Genomic DNA, 23,023 nt, shown 5'->3' on the forward strand with positions numbered 1-23,023 from the left:
AATTGCCACAGCAGCAATAAACTCAACACAAAGGAAAACACTGTCAGAGATTTATATTTAAATAAATCTCTGATTTTTTTAGTAAGCCAGAATTATTTTACCAAGCAGTAACAAACCTAATCTTGTTCTATGTCACATAATTTTTTTTCTTAGTAGTTCCATCTAATCCTCTCTTATTCTGGAGAAGGCATAAAAGACCATTGTAAACTGCTCAGTATTACTTAAATCTTGGGTAAAAAAATGTTCTCTTTCCAGTTTCTCAAGTCTCTCTCTGGCACTTTTTTATACAGAGCACACATTTTGCTCTACTTTATCTACAGCTTGTGTAAAGACTGATTCACAGCTTAAGGTATGGCCCTCCAAGAACACCAACAGCACTGAGACCACAGCCCTCCTGTAACACACAATGTCACATTAAATCATGCAGTAGCCAGAGCTCAGACCTTAAACAGGAGCCTTTTCCATCATGTTCCAAATCAAATTTACATAAAACCAAAACTCACACTAGTGATACAGTCAGACCTCTGTGCTACAAGCACATTTGTGAGGAACCTCCCCAGACCGTGCAAAGCTGTCTGTTTGCTGTACATGAGCACCCCTGAAGGGACAAAATCATGCAGTCACATGAAGCACAGTTTTGGTGAATTAGGAAACAGGCACTTGACAAAGACCAAGACCACAGAAAAGGATCACAGTTTTGCACCTTACAACCACCCACTGCTCAGCCTCTTCTTGAAGACCTACATGAATACTCAGCCTAGGAAATCTGAAGTGACACAAATGAGGCTGGTGTTCACAGCAATATTTTAAATACTGTAAATTTTGTGTCTTTTACAGTTAAAAGTTTTGGGACTGCAACTTTTTCATTACCTACCTTATGACTTCAGTGGGGGGCTTTACACAAAGAGGCTGCAGATGATAGCAGACGGGAATGGCTTTTATTAAAGGAAAGTCAGGCCAGATACCAGCTTTTCTGTGAAAAGCTGTACCTACATCCTAAATCACCCTAATATGTAGTGAAAAAAATCATAATTTTTTTACTCTAGAATTCAGTACGAAAAGGGTGTGTTTCAGTAGCTATTGATATAGTACTAAGGATGTAAAAAACTATGAAAAGCCACTGCAGACTTATAATGTGAGGAAAGAACAGTCTTTCTCTGCTGCCACTCTAATTCCCCAGTCTTAACACGCTACTTTAATGTTTGTTAAAAGCAGTTTAACAAACTTGATTGTGTCACTGAAAAAATATATTAAAAATTGGTCTACATGTTTTTGTATGAAGAAGATAACTTCCCACTGTTGACCTCCAACTGACAAAATTTATCTTGTGAATTAATTGGTAAAATCTATCCAGTAGGAAACAAAACATTAAAGTATTTTACAGTACTCAACTAGAAGGTTGAAAGCCACAAGTCTTATGAGCTTACTGCACAGATGCAAAAGTGAAATCACATTATTCACTCCAGAAAATACTCAGCTACCTGCAGCACTGTAGGCCACAGGCTGTCAATGCCACCTCAGTGCCTACAGAAGGACTTTGACTCACCCACCTGACCAACCACCATGCAGCAGACCCACAGCTCCCAGCTGTGCCAACAACCCTGTGCCGTGACAGGCAGGGCTCCCACCCGCTCTGGGACATGGACAGAGCACTGCTACAGGCTGTGAGAGAGTCCATGGGTATCAACATCACCACTGGTTTGGACTTGTTCGGCCTTTTTGAAAATTAAGTGTTTTTTTCATTGAGAAATGAGTCAAGGAATATAAAGCCTCACACCTGAAAAATAAGGCCACCTAAGGAAGGCATTTAGTAATCTGAAAAATAAATTCTGTAAAAATCTTATGACTTAATTAAGTGGATAACAGTAAAAACAAAACTAGCAAATCTTCTGAATCATAAAATATTTAATAAGGTATATTTGGGGGGGGGGGGGGGAATATATTGTATATAAAATTTCAGATCACAATATGACGCGATTTGAACCTTCTCCAAGCTAGCACTGCCTTTAATGCTGTGTAGATGTATTGCCACTGATACAAGACCTACTAAAAGCATACAGTTTAACTAATACAGAAGTGGCTTTTTTTATATGAACTATTTTTTACACAACTAGAGTGTCTTGAATACCCTCTTTAAGTGCAAAAAACACAGATCACTTTACACTAATGCAGCAACAATGCATTCATATTGTTCTGATTAGTCATTAGTAGTCAACTTGCATAAGATACAAGAAAAGCACAATGAAGCTCACAAAAATAGACTAAAAATCAGCCCGTTCTTGCAAAAAAATACAGCATAATAGAAGAAAAAGACAAAAAAGGGATTATGCACACCACAGAATTTGCTATTTAATCCAAATGGCTTAAGTGCTGAATCTGTTTCTTTTTCCTGGTTTTTCTTTTGGTTTGGGTTTTGTTATTGGGTTCTTTTTTTTTGTAAATCAAACCACATGGACCAGGCACAACTAATATTCAGGAGGCAGTGTGTAGCTATATAGCTAAAACATCAATAAATTTTTTCATCCCCAACATTGTTTAATTGTTTGACACAATTTACTTTCCTCTGTCCTGAGGTAGTTACAAAAAAAGAAATCATAAATTAAGCATCAGCTAGGCCAGTAAGAGCTGAGGCTTTTCTTTTTCTTTCCTTCTTTTTTTTTTTTCTTTCCTTCTTTTTTTTTTTCTTTCTTTTTTCTTTTTTTTTTCTTTTTTTTTTCTTTTCCTTCCCTTCCCTTCCCTTCTCTTCCTTCTTGTTTAAAAATTATTTGTTAACTGGCCAAAACTACCCTTGATGTTAAAAGACAGCTGAGAAATAGAGTTCTCACAACACCAAGAAGGGGTTATGAGGGGAAGAGGGCTAGCTGCTTCAAAATGTGACAATATATTGAGTCCCATCAAGCTGGCTGGTCCACTGCTGTATTTCCCATGTTTATTCCCCTCTACTGTCTATAAAGTCACTGGGAGAAGTACAGAAGGGTCTGAGCACATCATCGTCCTTTACTGTAACCCGGAAAGAACTGGTCCAGTAGTGTCTGCAGGATCTTGTTGGGAGCCATGGTGTACCCCTTCCCCAGGTCATAGCGGCAGGCAGGGCAGGTGAACACTTCGGCTCTGAAGGAGCGCTGTAAACAGCTCTAGGACATACAAAGACAGAGAAGTAAATTGCAACAACTTCCTTTCAGACCCACAGCTTAACCAGCAAAAAATAAGGAATCAGTGTAAACCAAAGGCACAGTCTGCTGTGCTACCAGAAAATAGGAAGTCTTCGCCAAGCCATCTGGTGCCTGATTCCACCTGTGACTAAAATCTCCTAGCAAAAGAGCTCTTCTCTGTGCTGGGATGCAAAACACTGTGCTTGAGGAATTAAATCACTACTGAGGTCTTCCCTTCATTTCCGCTGAGGCCTTCCTGTAAGTCACAACCAATCTTCAGCTTCCTTATTGCCTCACAGATTGCTCTACTTTTCCAGACCTCCATATCAAGAGGAAGGTGAATACTGTTTGCATAGCAATCTCCATCTACCTCATCAGAAAACATTCAGTTTAGCCTTACAGATACATGAAGTATACAATCTTTAACATGTTAGGTAGTGTCTGTGGGGTCATCCTTACTACCTTACTGCAGACTGTTGAGCATCCTAAATTTTTTAGGGCAGACCTGTGTCCAAAGTGCAACAGCAGCTTACTGTCAAACTATTCCTTACAGCTTTAACTGGATGCTATATTGTATTCTCAAATATGCACTGGTATTCAAATACTGTGCTTTCTGAGTTTGTTGCCATTCAGCTTCCTCTTCTTTCTTTTTTAATGGTTTTCCAATTTCCACAGTTTTAAATATTAACTTCACAATATTTCTCATGTTTTTCAAAGAGCTAAAATTGTTCCATGTGTGCAGGGCACACATAACAATGCCCTGATATTTACTGGAGTGGTATCTTCTTGAACAGTAACCTTGCATTACTGAATACTCTACTAGCATGATAATAGTCTGAGTCCTTTAGGGCCTCAGGCAGAAATACTAGGTATGGTAGGCACCATTCAAATATGCACAGTTCAGTGCATGATTCTGTACACACCAGTGCTACAAAATTAGCTCTAGTCCTGATTTGATTCCAAGATCTTTACATTATCTTCAACTGACCAAAATTTTGAGACACATGAGTAATGTACTGACACCTGTGGCTCTTCTGCCAAACATGAACAATGCCAAGATTAACAAGATAACACAACTTTCTCTGAATGAGCCCAAATAATTTTCTAGGGTATTTGCCCGTCACTCTTTCACAACTCTTAACAGACAGTTATAAAATTATAAAATCTGGTTTTATTTTTAACTGTGTAAAATTAAATCATTGATATTGTGCCAAAATCTAACTTGTGGACCTGACCAATTCCTAGTGCACCCCCACTGACCACAAAGGCATGACAGCAATGATAAACCTCACTCATTATGTCAATCAGGAACTGTATGAAACATACTTCCACTCTTTATTACAAAATTAAGATGTTTACACAGCAAACATTGAATGGAAACTTGTTGCCTGTTTTTGCTCAGAATGTTATACAATTATTATTGTCTTTCTAAAATGCATATGGCTTTGGTGACTGGTGTCTCAGAGCCAAGACAATAGCCTAGAGCAAGGCAGTTTATTCTTACTTTACAGACGTTGTGGAGGCACTCTGTTGTCACTGGCTGGTAAACCAACTCCTGGCAGCAGACACACATAAAGGATTGTTCCAGTTTCTTCAGAAAATTCTAATGTGGAGCAAAGGAATAAAAGAGACAAACTCTATTACAGTTCTCATAAATGCCACTTACTACATAAAGATGATGTATTTCCAGAAGTTCTTAAGTCCTTCATATCTCTGAGCACAGCTTTATAGGAGTAATCAGGAAGAATGTCTTTAATGGCTTAATTTCCCTGCTCTTCTACAAATCGAAGAATTATATAATCAGAGAATGGTTTGGGTTGGAAGGGACCTTAAACAACACCTATTTCAATCCCTGTGCCGTGGGCAGGAAATCTTCCACTAGACCAGATTGCTCAGTGCCCCATCCAGCCTGGCCTTGAACACTTAGAGGGATGGGGCATAAGTCTCTGGGGAACCTGTCATAAAACTATTTTCTGTCTAAACAAAATGTAGTGACTAAAACCATGTTTCTTCATGTCTGACTTCTGATATTAGCACAGGATAAAAATACATTTATTATATCAGAGAAAACATGCTCTCCTGAAAAATGAAAATAAATAAAAAACCACTTTTAACTTCAGGATGGGTTTTGAGCAAGAAAAGGTCTCTATTGTGGAGCCATTAACCCACCCCTCAAGAGTAAATTGCACAACCAAGACTTATTTTCTTGAAATACAAGTCTTACAAATAAAAGTAATGCAAGACAGTCTATATTTAGCAGAAGTTGAACAAACAAATGAAGTTTTAAGAGAGTCTCAAGATTTTTCCAAATAATATAAAGAAAATGCAAACAATAAATATTACACATGCAACAAACATACTGGTCCTTCCTTAAGAGAAGCAAGTACTTCATCCCACAGCTTCTGGTTCATACAGTCTTCTCTAATCAGCCATTGCTGCTCTTGGGTGAGCTGGAAAGCTTCTCCTTTCCCTCCATCTCCCATCCTCATGGCTTTGGGTGTATTTGTAGGCTCCTCTGTACCTGCTTAAGATGGTGACCATCAGACACAGTAACAAAAGTGTTAGTAACAGAAGGGAAAGACAAAATTATTTCTAGAAGGAAACATAGATTAATATGGATTACATGCATGAAATGCATCAAGCAAATTCCTACTCCAATTCATACTGTCCACCTTTGTTTTGGATTGCAGCACACAGTAGCACAGAAGAACGTTCATTTTTTTGCAGGGCTTAAAAGTGAAAAATGCAGTAGGAGCCGTAAAAAGGACTAAGACCACTGCATTACTACTTAATTAAAGAGCATTTGTTTATCAATTTTCATTAGTGATCCAAACAGATTCACATTTCCACAAAGATTTCATGGCTTAGAAATTGTAATGCAACAGACTTTGCTAACAAATGCTAAAAAAGTGAAAAAGAAATACCATCATCAATCGGCCTTTTCTGGTTTCCATTACTTTGGCTGGTTGCCTCCTGTTTCACAGTGTGCTTTTTAACCTTATCTTTCTTCTCCTTACTAGCCATGGCTTCCAAATAACCTTCTGGATACTAAAATTAAAAAAAATAGATTTAAAACAAAAATCACTGGCATTCAGGAATAATCAAATACCAAAAAGAGTAAGTTCTAAAAGACTTTAGATCTCTATGATTACATAGTAAAATAATTACAAAATTATTTTAAAATCCCATATGATAAACATTTAAATTAGTACCTATCATTAAGAAAGCACAGTCAAGTCAAAGAACCTAATCCATAGTCAGCTGTGTTAAACAGTGTATCCATACCTGTGTGTTTACAAACTATATACATCAGGGGGATGATGGTATGCTTTAAAATATACCATTGCATTGCCAAGAATAAATATTACTTCCTCCCATCTTTCCATCTTTCATGGATTCTGCAATGCCAAACTTCCCATGGATCTGCCTAGATCTGTGCCTAAAATACACTATGTATACAAACAACTCAGTCACATGAGGAGAAAAATACATAAAAATGCACAGTTTTTTTGGTTTCTCAGACAGAATCCAGTCATCTGTAGAAAAATTTGTCCCAGCCTAAGAATCACAAAACTGGACACAAATTCTGATTTTCCAATCCATACAGACAAACCAGTTTACTGCTAGGGCAGAAAGCTTCATTCACAGTTTCTTCTCCGAATCCTCAGGATTCTTTCAATTTAGTCTGTAGTGGTTTTTAGTATCAAAAGCTGCCACAGTGAAGTACAAGGAAAAAAAGAGAGCTTTAATTTAACTGATTTCTTCCTCTGGAATCTGTTTACTGGATCCAAGAATAAAAACAACTGCCCTGATAAAAACAGCTGAGTCTTGATGCCAACCTGTACGCTTAGACCCAGCTTCTTTGACCGCTCCATTCCTTCTGAAGTCCAAGGTGCAGGCTCAATGTCATCTCTCCTCAGAAGATAGCGCCAAACTAAAAATCCACATTTTCCAATTTCTGGCCAGTATTTCACCACCTAAAGAACAATACAAAATTACTGTCATTATTTTATCACAAGTCAAACACATGCACATCGTCATACTTTAATTGTTCAAGAAGAAATGACAAAACTGATTTATACATTATTATTATTATATGCAGAAGTTCTTCCCTCAGCTGTGAAATTTTTGTTCTTCTTGTAAATACAATGGTCTTAAAAGGCATACTCCTTTGTTTCAGAAACTAAGAAAAACTTGGTTTTGTCTTTAAACAAACAAAAGGCTAGGATACAGCTGGAAGAACTGAAGAAGTAATGAAATAATCTGATTTCAGGAATGAACTTAATAAGCACATGCAAAGCAACTTACGTATTCAATCTTACATATCCTATTACAGATTATGTTCTATTATCACTGCTCTGAATAATTTCATTTTGGTTCACTTTGCAGAATAAACTAAAGCTAAAAAGCCATAGAAAAGAAAAAACTATTTCTTTCAAGTAATAATGAAGAATTTGCAGACTAACATATATGAGGCTTTCTAAAACAGATTAAGAGAAATTTTATGTTGTAGAGATCAGAATACCTTGTAAATGCCATCATATCTGTTGCCTTCCTCTGGGGCATATTTGCTGATCCGTCGTCCTTTTGAACTGCGCACTACTCTAACTGGTTTACCAGCTCTCCAATTCTTTGACTCTGCTCCATTTTTGTCATCCAGTGGGGCATCACAGTTAAGGGCCAGTGCCCTAGAAAGACATTTAAATTCTTCATAAGCTAGACTGCTTCACCTAACAGAGTTTTGAGGGTTAACATAATGAAGTCTCCTATGTTTCCCTTGCCTAATTTTGGTTTATCAAGCAGCATAGACCATTCAGTATGTTTTTTTAGCAGAACTGCTGGAAAAAAAAGAGATCCACGCTAAAATGCATGGTAAGAAAAAAAGATGGCAACACTTAATATGTTGTCTAGGTTCCAGATAAAAACTCATGTGAAATTGCTAGATAAAACAAACCGATCATTTTAGACTTCATATTCTTAATTTTTAAAAATAAAAATTTTAAAAATTTAAAAATCCGTTCCTAAACAGCATTGAGGAAATTAAAATTATAACAAACTTTCCATACTGCTATCTTCTCATCAACAGACTTTAAGGCTTTCCAAGTGTGTACATAATAACCATTCAAAAAAGCTCTAAGTACCATACCTTTCTCACATGATACATAAAACACCTCAGAGAAGAACTCAGAATCATAGGAGCTAATTAAAGGACAAACAATTCCTTTACCTTTACCTATAAAGACCCTCTTCTAGAAACCTGGAGCAAGACAGTATGCTCAAGCTGCCATAAGAAACAGTATTTCTACTACCACAGCCTGACTTGAAGGGATTGAAAACCCTTCAGAATCAGCCACAACACAATGATGGATCTCAAAACAGAAGAAATAATATGGGTTATAAACAGACATGATAGAAGTATAGAACCCACATTGTAGAGAACAGTAAGAGACAGGCACACTATGCCAATGTTAAAAATATTTCCCATATGAAAACAAAACTTGTAAAACTATCTGGACAAGGAAAACCAATACAGATTCAACTACACAGAATCATCATAATCTTCTGAATCAAAGTGCTGGATAAAGCTGAGTAAATGAGAGCAGCACATTGTTACTCCATGTGCACTAATGCCTTCACAGCTAAGTAAGTTTTGCCTGTAGCTTTGTCATTTGCTAAGAGGAGAGAAATCCTGACACTAAAGGGTACAGCTTTTAATTCTGTGTCCCAAAACAACTTTGTTCTATTCCCTAAATATGCTTGTAAAGTTCTTGCTTAAACCTGCTTCCATCTTTCCTTCCTCCTTGTTTTTGTTCATTTTGACATCACATGCCTCCTCCCCCTCCCTTTCTCAGCAGCCAAATCAGGCTTTTCCTCTTTCTCCTCTAGACATCTTGAAAGAATCCCTCTCCAGCCTGTCTGAGAGCAGCAGAACTGGATGCTAAATGCAGACCTGGCGAACAAAAGTTCTCAATGACTCTCAGCATCCCACAGGTGTTCAGAGGTCACTTGTATAACAGATTATGCTCTTAGAAACAGAAAAGGATGGAGTACTCTTTGTTCAGGCCATCTTTTGGCAGATGGGAAAACACTTCAGGCAGATGTCTAATTCTTCCCCCGGACACATGTTCTCTTTCAAGTACCTGTTTCGATAAAGCAGCACCCTAATTCCTTGCTTTTCATAGAAAATTATGATGGAAGAAAGGGCTAGCAAAACAGAAAATATTTCTTTTATCATGGGAAAATGAGCATGCTTTCTTCCTCCTTAAATTTATAACTGATTTACCCATGAGAGAAGAAACTGAAAAAAAGAAACATCCAGAATTAGAAAACTTCCGCACAAGTGTTTGACAAACTTCTCATTTAATTAAAACAGAGTCCACTGAGAGTGACTGTAGAACAATTCCAACCAGAAGCATGACTCTAAGCTGCAGCAACCATAGAGCAATGTATTTCACTGCGGTATGTGTTCCTTTAAAGCTACAAAACATAATGCTCGGTAAAATGCCTCTTAGAAGCAGCAGGCACTGCTGTTTATGAACACAGCGTGTACAGAAGAGAAAAAATACAGCAAAATGTTAGTTTTAAATTAAAGTGCTACAAGCCAACTCTTTGTTTTGGAATACCTTTAAATTTTATCTTCAAAACTTACCTATTCATGTGTGTTAATGTCTGATCAAATGAATGTTCTCCAATTCTTTTATTGCCAGAAAGATCTCTACCTCCACTCCCAGTGTAAGTGAACTCATCTCCTCGATCCTGTGCAAGAAGATTATCCTTTGGTTTAACGCTCTAAAGTAAAGTAACTCAATTAAAAAAAAAAAAAGAAAAAGAAAAAGAAAAAAAAAATGCAACTTCATTTGTTCTATTTACTTAGAGAAAAACTGTAATCCAGGGCATGAAAGACATGTTTTCAATTTCATTATGCTGTCCTATGGGAGCTGCACCAGCACAAAACTACTGGTATAGATGTAACCTCTTCACCAAAAAATTCTGACTAAAAAAATGCGTACCTTAAAAAATGCTAGTTTTGCATTATTTATAAAGCTATTTTAAGAAAAAAAATCTGAGGAAGGGAACATATTCTAGCAAGTAGCTACTTGTTCTTGTTCATTGAGTTTACAAGAGCGTCATGTTTGTAAAATATAGAATAATTACCTTGGATGGATCACGTCAGTCACTTCTGCTTGTGCAAGGAGCTCAGTGCTGCCTTATGTACAAAGCTCTAATGGAGATGCTTTAATGAAATAGTAATCCCAGCTCTTCTGAATCAGTAAGAGTTTAAAATAATTTAGATTCGTATTTTGTAAGCTAAAATAATTCTGTACTATAGTTCCTATGTATAATTTTCATGAAATTGAAGGAAAGTTGATAAAATCTTTTACCATGAGCTATGAAAACAGTCAAAAATCTAAATACACTCATGTAAAGCCTGTATTTCTACTTCCTATACAAAGACTGTCACAGAATTTCATATTACTCCTGGGAAATGAATCTATTTCCAGAAACACAAAAATATACAGACAACATATATATTTAATACGTTATTTCTTTGGCGATGTATACTTGGTACACAGCATATAGCAATTTGATAGGAAAATTATGTTTAGATGAATTTTTATAGCAAAATTCTGAACATCTATGCAGTAATAAAATTCAGTCAATTTCTTACCACTATTAAAAGTCTGACATTATTTAGGATCCAGTGCAAGACTGTTACACATATTTCATGACTGACAACAGCAGAAAAAGAGAAAGTTAGAAAGGGAAATACCGCTTGAAGAAGGCCAGAGATAAATTACAGAAATTAGGTAGATTTTATTTTGTGTTAGGAAAGCCTAGCAGAAATTCAGCTGCATTCTCTGTATATAATAAAATACAAGAGCTATGAAGTTAAAAAGTATACTCAAAACCTAAGACAGACATGTATAAACTCTGTGATATGCTTTCTTAAAACAGTCTACTTACTCTACTAAATAAATCTCTAAAAACCAACAGAAACAGAATGAAATTCTATTAAGGACAGTATATGAAACAACTTTAAAAAACCAACCAGAAAAGAACCATTTACTAAGAAAGGATGTAAAATAAAATTGTGTAAGATATCACAGTATTGGAATTTATCACAGAGTATGTTTCTTTTTTTTCTGTGACTGTCAAGGCAAACACAATGCACAGATCACACAAGGATGAGTCTGATAATTGTATGAACAAGGATGGATTTGCTTCATGTATCACAATCATTCGAACAAACTGCATTTTGACAATGAATAAGAAGCCTGTGACAAGTTCAGAAAAATGGGAAAAAATATCTTGGAAGATCACAAATCCAGAATGACCTGGGTTTTGTGACAAAGAAAGAAACATGCACATGTTCTTGATGTGGCAGGGTGGGGAGGACTGTTAAGGCAGTTTTTGATATACAAGAAGAATTAAACTGAAACCAGAAGGTGATTTTTTCCCCTCTTCCTAGAACATAATTTTGAGATATATACTGATAGACCCTATACATAACAATGTGGAAAAATATATGAAAGACAGAAACACTTCATATGAAAGCAGGATGGGGAAAATTATTTATGAGACACAACAGGTTCTTGACAAACTTTTGTTTATCAACCATCAGGTTGCTGATAAATCTTCATGAGAAGAAAGTATGACTTTTATTTTTTGGCGTAAAAGAAAAACCTAAATCAAGGACAAATTGCTATAAGCTTAAGCAAAAAAAAGCCTTGAAGACACAAAGCAGAAATGCAACAGTATTCCTACTTACACACATTTCTATGGAAAATGGGTTAAATGTAAATGGCCTAAAACAAAAGACTTCCAGCATCTTCAAAGAAAGACTGGTTCTCTGGTGGAAGTCTAACCATAGGCAAACTGAAAACATTGCGCTTGAAGAGATCCTACAGATAGAAGACCTATGTATACATTCTCATCTCCTGAGCATATCCCACACTTCATGGGTTACATTTGTTTCTCTTTAATTATCAAAGTGCTCTATGCATAAATAAACAACTGGAAATCCAGGCAACAAAAACGGGGGATAAAAGGAACAATTATGGTGCATAAATGCTCCATAAATGCTACAGGTCAAGTTACAAGCCTCTTTCAATATCCTCCAATGTAAGGAAGAGTCACTGCTGCCTTATTTTCTGGGTGAACTATACTCCCTTTTTTCATATCAGATATATTAGAAAAAAAACAAAAAAGGATTTCAGGGAACAAAGACACAGAGTCCAGAAGGAAAACATCAGAGATCTTGCCACTGATCTGGGCTGGATGATGAGAAATTGGAGGACATTTGAACTCTGATATAATAGCAATTCTCAAACAGGAGAGGAAGAAAGCTCATATGAACATGTAAGTGCTTGTAGAGAATGGAAATCAAAAATGGCAAGAATTAAGTGATGCACAGACCCAGTGTCTAAAGAGTGGAATAAATGTGGATATGAATGTGCCTATGACAAGCAGGAGTGAAATAGGGACAATGGTACTCCAGAGACATACTGGGAGACCTACAGGACCTACTTTCATCAGGCTTATGGTGTTTTATTTTTAAAGTGAAGTATAACAGGAATACTCACATCTTATTATTTGGGATTATTGGAGAGTAATGACTCATCAAAACAATTTCTCAGCAACTTTGAGTTCTATCTATAGATAATACAGGATCTTATAACCACCTACAACAACTTTTAACTGAGAGCCAGTATGAGATTGGTAAAGCTACGTTTGTCTGCAGAGGATCAGAAAGCAGAACTGAAGATAACAGTTCAACAGTTAAAGAAAAACGTATGGCAAAAGGAATTATTGATGTCTGTATGTTCTTCTTGAACAAACAAAATAGCTGTCAAAAAGCCTATCAAAACACTTATCTTTTCCCTTCCCTTCTTTCTACATTCTCCCCATTTCCTTACCTTAAAATACATAATTCTGCCATTTCTCTTCTGCTTTCCACAGCTTAATTCCACTTGCACCAAAACTTTCAACAGCTAGTAAGTACTTTGTTATTCTGACTTCTCTTAATGCCTTCTGTATGTCCCTTTTTTTTATGTTGTGTCCATAAAGTTATTTCTTAACCATCTTGTTTGTAAAGTTTGATCACATTATAAAGCAAACAAACTTCAGCCACAGTAGCATTGACCCAATATCTCATACTGAGGCACGTGAGTGGAAGACAAACCTGAAGCTCTAGTACTACAAGCCAGTCAGCCTCAGACAGCCAGTACAAGCAGTCAGTCAGTTGTATGAAATCATACTCCACTATCCAACGTTGTTATATAATCAGTTGTAAGTCTAACAGAGAAATAATGTAGAATGAAGAAAGTAAAATTTTTAATTCCATTGAATCATTTGACCACTTTATTTCTATGGATTACTTATGCACCAGCTGACGGGGACATTAGCTGCTTTAAGTTCCTAGAATATGAGCTATCTCAAGTGAGCTCTCAATTATTTTCTCTCTCCATTAACACCTCTGCTATTATGCTCAGATTTCAAAGTTTGGTTCCAACAGATAATGCAAAAATTGTACTTATCAGTAACAGGCTATTACAAACACAATCAGATTTTTCTAGATGAGTTCCAACCTTCAGTTTGAGCAACAAAAAATGTCTTATTGGCTTTCTTGATACAAGAAATTCCCAAATATCATCTCTTCATCAATCCCTCTTTAGTCTGACCTCAGCAAAATGCAATGAATAAAAGGTGAGCTTAATCAAATCATGATAAAGTAAAATAAAAAGTACTAAGCCTTTTTAAATTAAGTTATTAAATCCAAGTCAATTATTAACTATCAAGCAATTACATTTGAAAGCATTCTCTTTCTCCAGTAGTAGCAATATCTGAAACTGAATCATGTCATCATTCATCTCCATTAAACTTTGTATCCATAAAGTGCTGACAGAATTGGCCTGTCTGCCCATTGTTTGATTTATTTTTGATAATTTCATGGTTTAACACTTCAGTAAAAGGTGCCAATTGAAAAGGAAGTGCTAAAGTATAAATATAATTTGTAAATCAATAAGAATCCCTTGCATTAAGTGCAGAGCCTGAATACATCATAATTATTCCTGCTGAGTCTTACCCAAAATCGCCCCTGACAGCAAAAACCTGGCAGTTTCATGGCACGTTCCACCACAATGAAAACATTTCACCATATTAGTGTTCACTAATATATATGGCTGAACAGTAAGAAGCACAGCTTCAAAGCAGGAAACATCAGAAGGTGGCTAACTGGTGATGGATGTAGGACAACATTTTAAAAGATTGAAATCCTAGTAAGCTGCTGTATGTGAATTCCTTTCTGAGGTTTTTCTTACTCCTTTCCATGCCTTGTCCAAAACTGGTGAATTAACAGGCTTTCAAACTGAACATTTATATGTAAAACATTCAGTGTGGATTAATTATATTTTGTTCCATTAAAAATCCATTAAGACCTCGAACCAAGTTCACTAAAGATAGAGGTTCTTTTATGGTCAAAGACACTTTCCTGTAGTAGTAGTTTATTTAGGAGATACAACAGCTTTTAGAGACAGCATTTTAAAATTATGGTTATCTTTGACTATTAGCTGGAGATCCAAAATTGATTGGACTTTTGAGGGAAAAAAAATACTGCAATCTGTATAACTAATTTAATTTGCCTACTATGATTCTAGTTAAAGCAACGCATTTGAAATCTAAAAGTCAAGCATTTCTTATTAGACATTCATTTCAAGAACTGGATTGTGAATACTACATTCCAGGCAGTGAATGGGTTTGGTATAAAATACCAACAAAATGAAACAATGAGTGTATTGCCTGGGGTCTCTTTTGAGTCATTGCAGTCATTATCTTTTGTAGTCTCAGAATCTTTTACAAGAAGATGTGACTGCTCACACCAGGTACTATTCTCTAAGAGATTCTGAATCTCATTTCAGGGATTTTCCTTAAGATCCTATGTGAAACAACACTTACAGAAGAAACAATTTTTGTTTGGATTAAACTAGAGCACACGACACAATTAATTTACCATCTTTACAACACTACCTCAAACCCAGCAGAAACATGAATCTTGAAACTTTTGACAATAAACAGCTGTTTCAATTTGATATATAAAAACAATGACACAAAATAAGAGGGCAAGTTTTCAACACAAAGGTTAAACTTCTTCAGCTGCTTGATTTGATGAACAGACAAATCAGAATATGTTCATCATGAACACTGTGATTGCACAATCAGTGCTGATGTCCAGTATCTAGTGTGTAAATGTTAATCTGTTCTGAAATAATTCTTAGATTATAAATTACTGAAAGACTTCTCAATTCCTTCAGCTAATGCTCCTGTTACGGTTACTATCAAAGCAATACGAGGAGATCAGCAACATTAACATATTCGAAACAAAAGCTAACTATAGGTAAGCCATGTAACTTGTCCCTAGAGTTCAAAGTTACCCATTTTCAGAAGAGAGATTAACGTGCAAATATTTTATATGCATGTAATTAGAAATGAGGATAAAGCGTCATTTGCAAAACAATTTCATCCGATGCTCATTTTGTAAACTATGACAGTACCTGTTCTCAATCTTGAGGGTAGATCTGACAGAACTGATAAAACTTGTTATTAATGAGTACTCCAATACATCCAGAACATCCGAACTTCAGTAAAACTGGAGACAATTCTGGGTCTCTAGGATTATAAATTTCTAAAGGCATGGCATAAAAATATCATGATCTAAAGCTAGACAATGAACCCTGTTTCCTGCAATGTAATTCTGTAATTACTTTACCCCAATGTGGCTTTGTTGATTTAAAGCAATAAGAAGTGCACTAAGATGGCACACATCATCAGTGCGCATAAATAGTGCATAAAGTTTATAAATAGTATAATACTTCTCCAAAATGAATTTATCTATTTCTTGATTTTATAAAAGCATACACATAAACATATTTGTTGCACCATTGAAATTCAGTAAGAGTTACCTCTCTTTTTTGGTACTCATACAATAAAATGAATAGATGTGAGCAGAGGTTTTTATGTGTATATTTTATTTTAATTAAATAAATCTCAAATTTCACATCTCAAATTAATTAGATACTGTACTTAGGATACTTATAAGAACTCAATTTTTTTGTGCATATTCTTACAGGAGTTTAATCTCTTAACCTTTTTCAAAAAAACCAGGAAAATGGAAGTAAATTGGAAGATAAAATCTGGCACATGAAAGGAGAAGAAAAATTAACTTCAATAATGTTACTGGGAAAAAAAATCCCTTGTGTTATTAGTTTCATATGATATTCATAAAAGTTTTTAGGGTATTTTCTAAAACATTTCTCTCCTACCATGCCTTTTCAAAAGTATTTATGTCTTTTAGACTGTAACAGTACTTAGGTGTCTACAAAATCAATAACTACAACATCACTTAAGTTAACTGAAAAGGCACGCAAAGGATCCAACTAAGTTTACTAAATACTTTGAACTGAATAATTACCACCTCAGAAATAAGGGGACATGAGTATTACCAAAAAGAATACAAAGAGGAGTCCACAGCATCCCAGGATAGCAGATACAACTATGAAATAGTGTTCTCAGGGTCTGAGAGCTGTCTCCAGCTGAGGGGCTGGGACAGACGCTAAGGACACTATATCCAAACACCAAGTACCTCCTCATGCCACTTGTTCAAACAGAGACACACACTCCTTCAGAGGCAATACTCTGCAGCAGCAGCAGCTGGTTGATGCTGTTGGCAAAGAATATAGCACACTCCAATGCTATTTCATTCATATGCAGTTTTTTTTTCTTTACTGCCCTTTTCCTTTTGATTGACAGCTACATGCATTTTAAAAAAACAGGTTGCTTACTGCATTATCCTTCACCTGATCCAGAAAATTCCACCTGATGGACTGGAACTGCAGGAAGGGATGTACCTTGTGTAAACATTGTTTAATTGAAGAAAACAGTAATCTCTTCATAAATAAATGTTTGTCAACACCATGAGATGAAAATTGAAAGCAGTTACTCTTTTGTTTAGCAGTGTAACTGCTTTTGTTGCTCTACTTAGATGTTAACACTGAAGTAGGATTTTTTCTCAGCACCTTTTGGGATCATAGCACAAGATTCTGAGACTTTGTTAAGAAGTTCTGAAAGTGCTCATTAGCAGGACCCAAGAAACTTCAGAACTTCATAGTATCAAGCAACACATATCTTTTATTCTTGCTTCATTAAAATAAATGTATTATATATTTAGAAATACTGTTTGGAATGTAATAAATTGTGGCAAAAGAAGAACATAAAACACATTATTTGCACATAATTACACTCTCAGATTTTATATTACACTCAATTCAGACTCCAAAAGTATACTGAAATGTAACTACCCTAAACAATGTCAAATCCAGTGGTAACTGATATTTCACTTTAATATAAATCTGAGCATCAGCACTCTAAGATTTGGTAAGATTTTTCTCTCCAAAATAGTAAGAACTACTTAATTTATCAGTAGTAGCTGTTTTTTCCCACAGTCATGTCTGCCTAAACAGTAGTTTTAGATTAAATACCAAGTATAACTCTATAGTTACAAACATTGATACATGTGATGCTTTAGAACAGCAAGACCATTGCTTGCATGAATGACATACCACTTCATCTTCAAATCCCCCAGCTAGTACGAGTGAGTAAGCTCCATCATTACTGCGTCCATGGATTCCACCAACATGGGGCCTGTGAACACCTGCTTCGCTCACCTGGAAACAGAAAAACACCAGCTCATAGCAATTTTTTAAAAAACCCAGTCACCTACAACCACTTTTAACAATCAGTTTTCTGCATAAAATATTTTACAGAGGTTTCTGTGTCAACAGTTAATGCAAGACAAAATGCTGTTAAAGGTGTGAATTCCACTTCTTTAGGATGAAAAATGAAAAGTAAGAACATCCAGAAAACCAGCAGGACAATGTCGGACAGTGATGACATTGAAAGATGTAATGGTAAGCTTTCTTCTTTGGGAAAAATCACCAAGATCTTTTCCATAAGCATTAAGTACCCAGGTCTGTACTCACTGCTATACTCCACTTGCACAGTCATTTAGGACAATTCAAAGGAGAAGGACATCTACCAGCTTGGTACCATTTTACAGTTTTTAACCAAGGAAGATCCCAGTGTAAAGATCATTTTGTCAGGGACTTTTAAGGTAACACACTGTAAATGTAACCAGTGGAAAGGAATACTATCATACTGCCTAAGGAAACAGAAGAAGCCATTGCAACACTATATGGATCACAGACTAGTCCTCCAACCAGGATAACTCTCTGTAATACATGTTCAAGTAATCTGCCACCCGACCACCTGAAAGCTGCAGCTGTAGCATAATCTGGCAACATCGTTAAAGTCTGCTGGAGCATCTGTCCCACAAAATGGTTTAAAACTACTGATTAGAAGAAAAGCCTCACAAACAACCTTCACATATAAAAAGAGACTACATATTAAATTATGCATTTATATATATATTATATTATATATTTATTTATTATATTCTCAGTATGTTATGCAAAAAATACTGTTGGTAGAATGAAAGCTTCCAGCACTACTTCTTTCTACCTTCATATGTTCTTCCAGACCTTGATTTTGCCTGCTTTTCTCATTCTGCTTTTTGCACTCTTGAACTCCTTTTCCCAACCTACAGTTTTATGCAGCTTTCATGGAAGTCTATATTCTGTTATACTCTTGAAATTTCACAACACAATACATCAAAGATCCAGCTAGTCAAAAATACACTTTTTAACAACAGATTAGAGCTGTGCACAGTATGAAAACTATGCAAGGACACAATAATACTTCCTTAAACAGTTTCTTGGGATCCAGCTGTCTGTGGCTATCTTCCTATTCTGTTGAAGACTTTTGGATTCATAGTATTTAAGATACAGAAGAGTTCACAGTAGTACCACTTGTCATATGAACTAGTACCACTTTTAGTCACTTTGGAGTGAAAAGCTGATATTTTATTCATAACAGTTTACAAAATTTGACATTACAGAAGTATGTATACTGGTCTCACTTTTTATATACTGTACATAATTTTGTAGTCATCTACACCCCACAAAATTTTCAGCATTTTCCAGATGAATGAAAGCCATTCCATTCCTTTATTTGTCCTGGTTGCTTTTCACAATAATTTATTTTATTTTCCTTCAAATGACCCTTCATTTCATGAAAATTTAGTAATTTATTTATTTTCCTGATCACCATTAAAATGACATATTTTTTAAAATTAACTATTAGAATATCTCATCGTTAAATAACAAGAAGAATAAGTAGCTGAAAACCAATTACAAATTACACACTTGGAACTCTTCCCAGCCCCATATTTGCAATCAACAACAACTTTTAAACTCACATTTATCAGCTACTTGCCAGTTTTTCCACACCATTTGTGAGTATGCTGAATAAAAAAGCCCTACTATTGTATTCCTCTTTCCTGTTGTATCAAACATCCTTTAATTCATTCCTCCCTCCCTCCCTGCTTTCCATTTCCAGGTTTTATCAATTAAATTTAGGTCTAGTAGGTGATTCATAAAAGATGAACACTGATAAATAATTCATGGCAAAGATGCTCTTCAGATACTCTCTCCAGAAGTAACATTTAGCCAATTTCCTTCTATGGAAAACAGAGTTTTTGTCATAAAAAAAACGAAGCAAATCAGAAATAAAGAAGTTTTCAAATTCTCATACAGTCTCTAAATTCTCATGGATTAGCGGAGACAATCTCATTTTTTCATAAAAAGGACTAGCTCATATGAGAAATGAAAGTGTAATTTAACTTTCTACATAGAAAGGGTTTCAATTTTTTTTAAAAAATGACAAAGTGTTTAGTTTGTACTCAAAGTAAATTAATTATGCATAAATGGTAATTGTCTTTTGATATGTAGTCCACACATATATATACAGTATATATACTCTATATAGTAAGTATATTATATATAATGTATATAGTGTATTTATATAAGAAACATTTTTGACAGATTTTTGATGAAAGCAGAACTCTAATTGTGTTTCTTTTTCCTACCAATACTAGAAATACTTGAAAAGAATTAGCTTTTGTTTTACCAACAGAATTTCTAATGAAAAGATAAACTAGTAATTCTAATTGCTATTGAAGCAGTGAAAATAAGAATTGATTTTGATACTTTGAGTTTGCCTAAGTGATTTTAGAAAGTTCACTTAGGCTTTACATAATCTGGCACCTAGCAAAAAGAAAGCAAGTGATGAAAAGTACATAAAACAAATCAGAAGAGGCTTTTGACTTTTGGCTTGTCCCTCCTCAAGCAGTTTAAAAACCTCTGGTTTTATTCTTCCAAGTAAGACAGAAAATATTCCCATATTTAGTTCCAATCATTTACACATGCAAGAGACAAAGAATTGTGACAGGCAGAAAGACAACTGATTTAGAAAACAAAGAAATACGTATTTTCGTGACTAAAAACAACAACTAAAAAAAAAAAAATCATTGCAATTGGATCAGGCTGGAGCAAAAGAGTTTGGAGGAAGTTTGTAGCTTTCTACACTACAAAACCAGAAAAAAAATCAGTACTGGCACAAAACACAGCTGTCCCCTCCTCCCTGCTTTGTTTTTTCCTGCCCCATTGAGTATTGGCACTGTGCTTACATAACCAAAATGTGAAACAGACTGGGAAAATTAGCCCCCAATCTGCTCCAGATGGGATTATTTTTCCACCAGTTTTTTACAAACCTCATTTACCAAAGAGCCTAAGGAATATTTGAAACAGAAAATGAGACATTTCAAAAAAAATACCATAAGCTGAATATACAGTGACTTTCAGTAGCAGTACAGGCTTACATAGGTTTAAGTTGTTCATCAGCCTAAAAGCAGATTTGGATATCCATTACATATGACCAAAGACACCTACAGAGTCAATTGTTAACACATAATGTTTTCAAAATCTTCAGTCTACATCCCATGCATGGGATAATCAGTTCATGTGAAGAAAACTCTTCAGAAAATACTTAAATCTAGCCACTACTGATTACACTTATTTAACATGTGAATTATGTTTATCCTAATTCCAACAGACTTTATACAAAGTTGTAGCAAAAAAGTTGAATGGTAAAATCAGTATACTTCAACTGTCACTACTATCAGCATTAATTCTAATATTGGAATCATAATGTATTTGCATTGCTTAGTCCTGGTGAAACTGGCAACTGTCAACTGATACTTATTTTAGTGCCCAACCCATTCATTATTATTCCTACTTCCTTCAACTACAGCTAATACTAAAACAACATACCTGAACTCTGAATTTCCAGGTTGTCCCAACAGGAACACCAGGTATAGGCCCATAATGATTTGAAGGAACAATAGTGCATTCCTTAGTGCGACCAACACAGGCCATGCCCTAAAAATACACAGACAAAAGCAATCAGACAAATGAACTACAATACTGGAGACTATTTGTAAATTCAATGCAGAGGTCATGAAATCTGTCTATTTTAATGAACACATACTTCAAAATATGTTAACAATTGTTAAAAGGAATGTTAAATTAAGTAATACATGGTTATGGGTTTGGGAGGGGAGTTGGGGGTTGTCTTTTTTTGTTTTTACCTCTAGTCACTTTAATAATCCTTCCACTGCTTTAACTGCCAGTAAACAGTGGGTAGGAATAAACATTGTCTTGTCGTCTGTGCAACCCAGTACTGAATTTTGTGTAGTGCATATGTAAGCAGAATTATAGATGTACCACATACATGAACAATCAGAGTAACAGCTATTTCTAAAACACACTCTACCTTTCCCCAGTCTCTCTGGCTTTCAGTACTGGCAGATGGCATCTTTGCTTTCTTTTTACTCTGTTTGAGTTTTTCTCCAGCCTTTACAACTTCATTAGAATCATTTTTGCAGGAAGGACAATACCTAAAAAAAGGTTTTAGTAAATCTCAATTAACTTCATAATAATGGCAATACATTTCTTGTAGCCAAAATAGTGTCCACTTCTTTATTTTGACTGAATGTTTCAAGTTAGCAAGCATATACCAGTCTTAAGCAGCTGAAGCCTACGGCTTAAAAAATGAACTCAGTGTGAACAAATACTGTCAACTTTTTATAAAAAGGGGTTTTTCAGTACCTTTAAAGGTAGAGTGCTAGTTGCAAAACATATAACTATTTTTTCTCACATGATATGTGAGAGGTCCCCATGTCTCCTGTATTCTCTCTTCATTTAGTCTTCCTTCATTTACATCATGTAAAGGAGAAGACAGCTGAGATTAGAGTATGCTGCTAACCAGTACTCATGGTCTGTTTCTGTGTGTTTCCCAGTCTACCCTTATTTTTTGCTGGTAGTGCAACAAATTTCACTGCAGATTGCTGAATGTCAAACAGAGCCAAGGTATGATGCAGTGTGTATAGAAACTCACAAACACACACTAACTCACTCCACAACACTGAAGCCATTTGGAATATAATGCTCACTCCAACTAACACAAATCCATTCTGGTAGGAAAGCAGAGATACTAGTATACATTTACTACAGCAGAGAGAGAAAAGGACAACAGTGGTAATCTACTGCTTACAGCAACATTCCAGTCCAAAAACAACAATACAAAGGCATGTCCATGTTTCTGGCTCCCATAGGCTCGATTTGGCCCACACACCATTAGAAGAGGAAGCCTAATCTACACTGACATTGATAACCTCGTTCAGGTAACAGCTACTACTACTAGTACTATTACTGTTTTGAATTTATTAAGTTTTCTATGTGGATATGAATAGAATAAGTAATGATTAAGGTCTACAGGAATAGATTTCACTATCTCAATGAAGTAAAAGAATGAGACCATGTAGATTTAAAATAATAATGTAAGATGCTGAAATTGTCTGA

At 35.4% G+C, this 23,023-nt stretch overlaps 1 protein-coding gene across 4 annotated transcripts in view; it reads right to left on the bottom strand.

The window, feature by feature from the left end:
- Positions 1-1,937: 1,937 nt before the first annotated feature.
- Positions 1,938-23,023, bottom strand: part of UHRF2 (ubiquitin like with PHD and ring finger domains 2) — a 78,219-nt gene continuing 57,133 nt past the window's right edge. Inside the window, exons 7-16 of one of the 4 annotated variants that reach the window (XM_014252266.2) lie at positions 21,936-22,059; positions 21,434-21,541; positions 17,768-17,872; positions 9,802-9,941; positions 7,678-7,840; positions 6,992-7,129; positions 6,077-6,200; positions 5,513-5,673; positions 4,657-4,755; positions 1,938-3,134 (exon numbers count right to left, since the gene is read on the bottom strand). In XM_014252266.2, coding sequence (XP_014107741.2) covers positions 2,988-3,134; positions 4,657-4,755; positions 5,513-5,673; positions 6,077-6,200; positions 6,992-7,129; positions 7,678-7,840; positions 9,802-9,941; positions 17,768-17,872; positions 21,434-21,541; positions 21,936-22,059 — 1,309 coding nt within the window. In that variant the 3' untranslated portion in view covers positions 1,938-2,987. Of the gene's footprint in view, positions 3,135-4,656; positions 4,756-5,512; positions 5,677-6,076; positions 6,201-6,991; positions 7,130-7,677; positions 7,841-9,801; positions 9,942-17,767; positions 17,873-21,433; positions 21,542-21,935; positions 22,060-23,023 lie in introns of all 4 variants that reach the window. The other 3 variants (XM_005522683.2, XM_014252264.2, XM_005522682.3) reach the window with 3 other exon arrangements.

Source organism: Pseudopodoces humilis, chromosome 4, assembly GCF_049639895.1.
Source record: "Pseudopodoces humilis isolate 2021_Gansu_Grassland_sample_001 chromosome 4, ASM4963989v1, whole genome shotgun sequence".
NCBI classification, from domain to species: Eukaryota; Metazoa; Chordata; class Aves; order Passeriformes; family Paridae; genus Pseudopodoces; species Pseudopodoces humilis.